Source organism: Cherax quadricarinatus, chromosome 30, assembly GCF_038502225.1.
Source record: "Cherax quadricarinatus isolate ZL_2023a chromosome 30, ASM3850222v1, whole genome shotgun sequence".
Classification (NCBI taxonomy): Eukaryota; Metazoa; Arthropoda; class Malacostraca; order Decapoda; family Parastacidae; genus Cherax; species Cherax quadricarinatus.
In genome coordinates, this window is record NC_091321.1 from 14,819,756 (window position 1) to 14,829,059 (window position 9,304).

General features: G+C 39.9%; 1 protein-coding gene across 5 annotated transcripts in view; it reads left to right on the plus strand.

Annotated features, from left to right (window-relative positions):
* Positions 1–9,304, plus strand: part of LOC128692666 (probable ATP-dependent RNA helicase DHX35) — a 37,450-nt gene that overhangs the window by 26,870 nt on the left and 1,276 nt on the right. For 4 of the 5 annotated variants that reach the window (XM_053781936.2, XM_053781937.2, XM_053781938.2 and 1 more), the window contains exons 11-13: positions 1,323–1,441; positions 3,184–3,367; positions 5,184–5,361. In XM_053781936.2, coding sequence (XP_053637911.1) covers positions 1,323–1,441; positions 3,184–3,367; positions 5,184–5,361 — 481 coding nt within the window. The remainder of the gene's footprint in view (positions 1–1,322; positions 1,442–3,183; positions 3,368–5,183; positions 5,362–9,304) is intronic. The other variant, XM_053781940.2, reaches the window with a different exon arrangement.

Here is a 9,304-nt window from a genome sequence, read left to right on the forward strand (position 1 = left end):
TATATATATGCTTGTACATGTATGTGTAGTGTGACCTTAATGTAAGTAGGAGTAGCAAGACGTACCTGAAATCTTGCATGTTTATGAGACAGAAAAAAGACACCAGCAATCCTACCATCATGTAAAACAATTACAGGGTTTCGTTTTACACTCACTTGGCAGGACGGTAGTATCTCCCTGGGCTGTTGCTGTCTACCAACCTACTACCTAAAACTCAACAGACTTATTCCCCTATAATTTTTGCACTCTCTTTTGCCTTTATACAAAGGAACTATGCACATTCTCTACCTAGGGATCGGCAAAGAGCATGCATAGTTGAGTGAATTGATAAGGGGAAAAAGGTGAGTGGTGCACTTAGGAGTCTGTGGAGACAAAGAGGGAAATGTATTAGAGTATAGTTATACCAACACTCTTATATGGGTGTGAAGCATGGGTGGTGAATGTTGCAGTGAGGAGAAGGCTAGAGGCAGTGGAGATGTGTCTGGGGGCAATGTGTGGTGTGAATATAATGCAGAGAATTTGTAGTTTGGAAATTAGGAAGAGGTGTGGGACCACCAAAACTATCATCCAGAGGGCTGAGGAAGGGTTGCTGAGGTGGTTCAGACATGTAGAGAGAATGGAACGAAACAGAATGACTTCGAAAGTGTATAAATCTGTAGTGGAGGGAAGGCAGGGTAGGGGTCGGCCGAGGAAAGGTTGGAGGGAAGGGGTAAAGGAGGTTTTGTGTGCAAGGGGCTTGGACTTCCAGCAAGCATGCGTGAGCGTATTTGATACGAGTGAATGAAGACAAATGGTTTTTAATACTTGACGTGATGTTGGAGTGTGAGCAAAGTAACATTTATTGAAGGGATTCAGGGAAACTGGCAAGCCGAACTTGAGTCCTGGAGATGGGAAGTACAGTGCCTGCACTCTGAGGGAAGGGTGTTGCTGTTGCAGTTTTATAAATGTAGTGTAAAGCACCCCTCTGGCAAGACAGTGATGGAGTGAATGATGATAAAGGTTTTTCTTTTTCGGGCCATCCTGCCTTGGTGGGAATCAACTTTTGTGTTAATAAATAAAAAAAATAATAATTATTATTATTATTGTGAAGCTGAGGTCCTAAACCTGTAAGGGTTGTATAGTGCCTGATGGTGCAGGTGAGAATACTGACAGCGAGCATTTTATAGTGGAATTAAAGCCCGAAAGAAGTCAAGTGAATTTCTTAAAGTATGGTTTAAACTTCTTAACAATATTACTGTATTTCATGGCAATAAATTGGCTGCTTTTAATAAATTATGTGATTCTTATAATACATGATGTGTGTTTGTATTTATTTATTTCAGGTGACTTTGGGTGTTCACAAGAAATTCTGTCAATTGTGGCAATGTTGCAGGTTCAAAATATATTCATGATACCTCGAGGTCAAGAGCGCCGTGCTCGTGCTATCCATAGAAACTTTCAGGTATAGTGTTGTATGGGAAAATACTGATTATTGGTACATCAGAGAGTTGCTGAATGAATACTGTGATTCCAAAAAATGTCTCTGTATGGCAGCCGAATACCTGAATGAATAAAGAAAATGATGAGAGGTAAGGAGAAAGTGGAATAAGCTTGTGGTGAAAGTAGTGAAGGCAAATTCAGCTCAAGACTTAAACAATGAAACTTGGGGAATTTGTAAAATATGAGTTTAAGAAGTGGGGTCCAGGAATTAGAGCTTGGCCACTGTAAACAGTAATGCAGGTATATGTGCATGCACATGTGTGTATGGATGTGTTATTATTAATAAGGTACTATAAATGATATAATTCTCAAGACTAAAGCACATAGTTGACAGTTATCCATGCATTGTTGAGTGAATTATTTTTTTTTATAAATGGGAAGCCCTGAACCCTTAGGTGTTATACAGTGCATGAGGAATAGAAGGTAATAAAGCTTGATCCAAAAAGGGGGGAAAGGATAGGTCCACTTCCTGGGTTCAGAAGCCCCTCGCCAGCATCAAACCACATTTCTTGAGAGGTGTTAAAAGTGAAGCAGTTGGAATGCTGTATTTCTAAGGGCAATCTTGCACCAGTATAAAACATTGTACGTAATGTGTAAGTCAGTACCTGGAAGAGAATATTTCATTAGTAAGTAATGAGTTCTATTCACCTCTTACTTTGTAATAACAATTTTTCAGAAATTTCCAACTACTACATATCCAAGGCTTGACTTTTATGTTGCATGTGCTTCATATGCTATCAGCTTGGGGAGATGGCAAAAGTATCTTGCTTTTGAATGCATGTTATTGAATCCACTTTATTCTCACTTAAGTCTGATCATGTTAACTCACACTGTCATTGGAAATACTACTGTTATGTATATTTTAGTGAAACAAGAGAATCCAGTATATTATTACAGGTACTGAATTTTTATTACAATGATTTGAGCTGTAATTAAAATTGGTAGTTATGCAGTAATTTAAAATAAAATTGCCTGAGCTTGCTACCACCTGCAGCTCACAAGACTGCCATCCCCATGAGCCCCTTTGGGGCGAGGTAGATGGCAGACCACAGGCCTAGCTTCTCCCTACGAGCCACTGGCTAGGCCTGGGGACAGTTGGTCCCAAAGATGAGGGGGTACTTGTACCTCCTCCCATGGGAGACTTAGGTCTCGAGATACTCCCCAGACAGGGAGCCAAGGCCGGGTCACCACTATTGGAAAAGACCCGGGCCGGGAAAGTACCGGCGAATAAAAAAAAAAAAAAAAAAAAGTACCAAAATTTATATACATGTCCTGATAAGTTGATAAATAAATGGTATGATATTATTATTGTTAGTGAGGTTGCATATGGCTATAACAGTTATATCACTGTAATGTCTAAAAATAAAGCACAGTAAATATATTATTATTATTATAATCAAGGGGGAAGCGCTAAACCCGGAGGATTATACAGCGCCTGGGGGGGGGGATGTGGAAGGCATTCAGGCTTAATTCGGGGAACTGGAGCACAGATCCAATTCCCTAAATCAAGAGCCCCTCACCAACATCAAGGAACCTTCCTTGAGGGGACAGTAAATATAGCACGAAGAGTCTGTGTGTGTGTCTGGTACAGTATGTGGAAACTGAAACAGTTCATAATACCATACTACAAATGGGCATACTATACTGTAATTTTAAATGTATTGTTCTACTGAAAACCATGCATAAATTTCTTCTCTTTCCTAGGTTAATGAAGGAGACTTAATAACACTACTAAACGTGTTCACTGCTTACAAAAAGCAAGAAGAGTCAAAACATTGGTGCATGAAGAAATTCATCAATCACCGTGCTCTACGCAGAGCAGTTGAGATTAGAGGAAGAATGGAAAAACTTTTAGCAAACTTTAACATTCCAATAACTTCCAGTGAAGGTAATGTCAGTTTGATTGTTAATTGCACCTTTAAATAGATTGGTGATCAACATCTCGGAAATCTGTCCTGATTTAAATACATCTCATTAGGCTCTCTTGATTTACATCACATGAGGCTGTTCCAGCATTTTCAGGAGATAGTGATCCAGCTGATCTTGTAAGGCTATCCTGATTTGTATCTCATGAGACTGTTTTCATTTCCATTTCATAAACCTGTCATCTCATGAGACTGCCTGGATTCACATCTCATGAAGGCTGTCATGATATGCATGTTTTGAAGCTCTTTCCTTTGAGGGCTGACTTTATTTTGTGGTGAGGAGATTGCAGGCTTCATGAATGCCTTGAATTAGTGAAGCCAAGCTTCTCATGCCAAGGTAGTGACAGTTGCAAAAGCTAACAAAGTGATGCCCATATGTGTTTGCCATTTTTGGAGACCCATATATTGTATTGTACATTACCTGCAAATTGCACCTGTTCATGGTATTGTGGCTTATTGGTGGACAGCACTTTGGTGAGTGAATAGAGGTAAAGCAGGAGATTGTGGTCTCACTGAATCAATCAGCTGGTCTTGCACTAGTCCATCATAGCCTACTGGAGGGTTGTATGTATGCTGCCCAAGCTCATATTTCATGTTTTTGGTTTGCATTCCACTTTGTAGATCAAGGGCTTAATGACTTATAAGGTTAGTAGTACAGTTGAGAATTCACATTTTGGGAAAAAAAAAAAGTGTCTTCGATGCCATAAAATACGGCAATTGCTGCCGACAACAAACCGGCACTAGTACAAATAATAAAACATATATAAAAAAAAAAAATGAAGCTCGTCTGTCTTGGCTCAACAGACGAGGGTCGAGCCTCTACATCTTGTGCTGAATGATCCATTTGTGGCACATCATATCAACACTCGAAAAACTCATGGATTTTGGAATTTCGGAGAAAGGATTCTGTACAGTATAAAGTGGGTGGTATGGCACTTGGCCTGATTGCAATTTATGAAGTTGAGTGCTTGGTTTGGATCAAGCAGCAATTAGAGGAAATGTACTTTTTTTTATACTTGTGGCTACTCCTAGGTTCTCCGAGGGTTACGTATACACTCTCTCTCCATTACTTGTGGAACATCTCAAGGGGCAGCATTTTAACAATGGAGAGGAGATTCAAGCAAAATTGTAAACATGTTAGATACTGTTAGGAAAGAAAGAGTTCCAGAAATGTTTCGAGAAGTGGCAGAGCCAGCGTGATCAAATGTATAGCCTTTCAAGGAGAGTACTTCAAGGAAGACAACTTCAGCTGGGTGATTAGATTGTCTGTATTTTTTTGTGCTCTATGACCCTTGTGGGTTTAGCACTTAGTTTTGAAAAATACTAATACTAATAATAATTTTTGTGCAGTCCAGGAACTTTTTTGAAAACAGTTCATATGTAAGAGCCTGTGTGAACCATTTACTTTTTATATAATATTAGTCATAAGTAGCACTTTATGTAAAGTAATAAAAGTTTGTTTCACAGCCACAACAGTCTTAATTTGTAGCTACAGCCATCTTCGTTTAATAAATTCTTTATTAATTACAGTGGTACCTCGAGTTTCAAACGGCTCCCAACTTGAACAATTATGTAAGTGTATTTTTGTAAGTGCTTTTGGAAGTGTATTTTTGGGGGTCTGAAATGGACTAATCTAATTTACATTTTTCCTTATGGGAACAAATTCATTTGGTATTGGCACTCGGGCAGCCTTCCGGAACGAATTAAGTTCGTAACTCGAGGTACCACTATTTTATTGATATACTAACTGTTGAAGATTAAAGTTGTTTGCATTTGTAGGTGGTGTAGATGCTGTGTGTAAATGCATCACCGCTGGTATGTTCCCAAATGCAGCCTACCTCCACCATTCGGGTACCTATCGAACTGTGAGGGGCAACCAGGTGCTGTGTATTCATCCCTCTTCTGTACTCTACACTGAAATGCAACCACAGTGGTTTGTCCTATACTTTAATCTACAGTATGTTTAAATAACCAGATGTTTTGGTGTTTGCCAAATACATGAAGAATATTTTTAAGTGAAAATAGGATTGAACATTGATGAATCAGTGCATTGCAAGTTAGGCAAGTGAGAGGAGAGAAAGTTTTGAGAAGATGAATGAGTTTGCCAAAATGGCACTGAGCACATAATGCATGACACGTGATCATTTAGTACATGACATTGAGAAGACAAAAGGAGGATGGATGCTAAAATACAAGACTAAACGCAAGAGGAAAAGGTTTATTTATTTATTATCACACCGGCCGATTCCCACCAAGGCAGGGTGGCACGAAAAAGAAAAACTTTCACCATCATTCACTCCATCACTGTCTTGCCAGAAGGGTGCTTTACACTACAGTTTTTAAACTGCAACATTAACACCCCTCCTTCAGAGTGCAGGCACTGTACTTCCCATCTCCAGGACTCAAGTCCGGCCTGCCGGTTTCCCTGAATCCCTTCATAAATGTTACTTTGCTCACACTCCAACAGCACGTCAAGTATTAAAAACCATTTGTCTCCATTCACTCCTATCAAACACGCTCACGCATGCCTGCTGGAAGTCCAAGCCCCTCGCACACAAAACCTCCTTTACCCCCTCCCTCCAACCCTTCCTAGGCCGACCCCTACCCCGCCTTCCTTCCACTACAGACTGATACACTCTTGAAGTCATTCTGTTTCGCTCCATTCTCTCTACATGTCCGAACCACCTCAACAACCCTTCCTCAGCCCTCTGGACAACAGTTTTGGTAATCCCGCACCTCCTCCTAACTTCCAAACTACGAATTCTCTGCATTATATTCACACCACACATTGCCCTCAGACATGACATCTCCACTGCCTCCAGCCTTCTCCTCGCTGCAACATTCATCACCCACGCTTCACACCCATATAAGAGCGTTGGTAAAACTATACTCTCATACATTCCCCTCTTTGCCTCCAAGGACAAAGTTCTTTGTCTCCACAGACTCCTAAGTGCACCACTCACTCTTTTTCCCTCATCAATTCTATGATTCACCTCATCTTTCATAGACCCATCCGCTGACACGTCCACTCCCAAATATCTGAATACGTTCACCTCCTCCATACTCTCTCCCTCCAATCTGATATTCAATCTTTCATCACCTAATCTTTTTGTTATCCTCATAACCTTACTCTTTCCTGTATTCACCTTTAATTTTCTTCTTTTGCACACCCTACCAAATTCATCCACCAATCTCTGCAACTTCTCTTCAGAATCTCCCAAGAGCACAGTGTCATCAGCAAAGAGCAGCTGTGACAACTCCCACTTTGTGTGTGATTCTTTATCTTTTAACTCCACGCCTCTTGCCAAGACCCTCGCATTTACTTCTCTTACAACCCCATCTATAAATATATTAAACAACCACGGTGACATCACACATCCTTGTCTAAGGCCTACTTTTACTGGGAAAAAATTTCCCTCTTTCCTACATACTCTAACTTGAGCCTCACTATCCTCGTAAAAACTCTTCACTGCTTTCAGTAACCTACCTCCTACACCATACACTTGCAACATCTGCCACATTGCCCCCCTATCCACCCTGTCATACGCCTTTTCCAAATCCATAAATGCCACAAAGACCTCTTTAGCCTTATCTAAATACTGTTCACTTATATGTTTCACTGTAAACACCTGGTCCACACACCCCCTACCTTTCCTAAAGCCTCCTTGTTCATCTGCTATCCTATTCTCCGTCTTACTCTTAATTCTTTCAATTATAACTCTACCATACACTTTACCAGGTACACTCAACAGACTTATCCCCCTATAATTTTTGCACTCTCTTTTATCCCCTTTGCCTTTATACAAAGGAACTATGCATGCTCTCTGCCAATCCCTAGGTACCTTACCCTCTTCCATACATTTATTAAATAATTGCACCAACCACTCCAAAACTATATCCCCACCTGCTTTTAACATTTCTATCTTTATCCCATCAATCCCGGCTGCCTTACCCCCTTTCATTTTACCTACTGCCTCACGAACTTCCCCCACACTCACAACTGGCTCTTCCTCACTCCTACAAGATGTTATTCCTCCTTGCCCTATACACGAAATCACAGCTTCCCTATCTTCATCAACATTTAACAATTCCTCAAAATATTCCTTCCATCTTCCCAATACCTCTAACTCTCCATTTAATAACTCTCCTCTCCTATTTTTAACTGACAAATCCATTTGTTCTCTAGGCTTTCTTAACTTGTTAATCTCACTCCAAAACTTTTTCTTATTTTCAACAAAATTTGTTGATAACATCTCACCCACTCTCTCATTTGCTCTCTTTTTACATTGCTTCACCACTCTCTTAACTTCTCTCTTTTTCTCCATATACTCTTCCCTCCTTGCATCACTTCTACTTTGTAAAAACTTCTCATATGCTAACTTTTTCTCCCTTACTACTCTCTTTACATCATCATTCCACCAATCGCTCCTCTTCCCTCCTGCACCCACTTTCCTGTAACCACAAACTTCTGCTGAACACTCTAACACTACATTTTTAAACCTACCCCATACCTCTTCGACCCCATTGCCTATGCTCTCATTAGCCCATCTATCCTCCAATAGCTGTTTATATCTTACCCTAACTGCCTCCTCTTTTAGTTTATAAACCTTCACCTCTCTCTTCCCTGATGCTTCTATTCTCCTTGTATCCCATCTACCTTTTACTCTCAGTGTAGCTACAACTAGAAAGTGATCTGATATATCTGTGGCCCCTCTATAAACATGTACATCCTGAAGTCTACTCAACAGTCTTTTATCTACCAATACATAATCCAACAAACTACTGTCATTTCGCCCTACATCATATCGTGTATACTTATTTATCCTCTTTTTCTTAAAATATGTATTACCTATAACTAAACCCCTTTCTATACAAAGTTCAATCAAAGGGCTCCCATTATCATTTACACCTGGCACCCCAAACTTACCTACCACACCCTCTCTAAAAGTTTCTCCTACTTTAGCATTCAAGTCCCCTACCACAATTACTCTCTCACTTGGTTCAAAGGCTCCTATACATTCACTTAACATCTCCCAAAATCTCTCTCTCTCCTCTGCATTCCTCTCTTCTCCAGGTGCATACACGCTTATTATGACCCACTTCTCGCATCCAACCTTTACTTTAATCCACATAATTCTTGAATTTACACATTCATATTCTCTTTTCTCCTTCCATAACTGATCACTTAACATTACTGCTACCCCTTCCTTTGCTCTAACTCTCTCAGATACTCCAGATTTAATCCCATTTATTTCCCCCCACTGAAACTCTCCTACCCCCTTCAGCTTTGTTTCGCTTAGGGCCAGGACATCCAACTTCTTTTCATTCATAACATCAGCAATCATCTGTTTCTTGTCATCTGCACTGCATCCACGCACATTTAAGCAACCCAGTTTTATAAAGTTTTTCTTCTTCTCTTTTTTAGTAATTGTATACAGGAGAAGGGGTTACTAGCCCATTGCTCCCGGCATTTTAGTCGCCTCATACGACACGCATGGCTTACGGAGGAAAGATTCTTTTCCACTTCCCCATGGACAATAGAAGAAATAAAAAAGAACAAGAGCTATTTAGAAAAAGGAGAAAAACCTAGATGTATGTATATATATATATATGCATGTGCGTGTCTGTGAAGTGTGACCAAAGTGTAAGTAGGAGTAGCAAGATATCCCTGTTATCTTAGCGTGTTTATGAGACAGAAAAAGAAAGAGGAAAAGGTGTCTTTGTAAAATCATTCATAACATCAGTTATTTCACAACTGTGTAATGTTGGTCACAGAACAAGTCTTTTAGCAAACTGTAGCAATTGTTTATTAAATGATAAGTATTATTTATTTGTATATTAGTCAGATGTATAATTTTTCCCAAATCTTTTCCTTTAAGGGAGGTGCTTGTAAATGACTT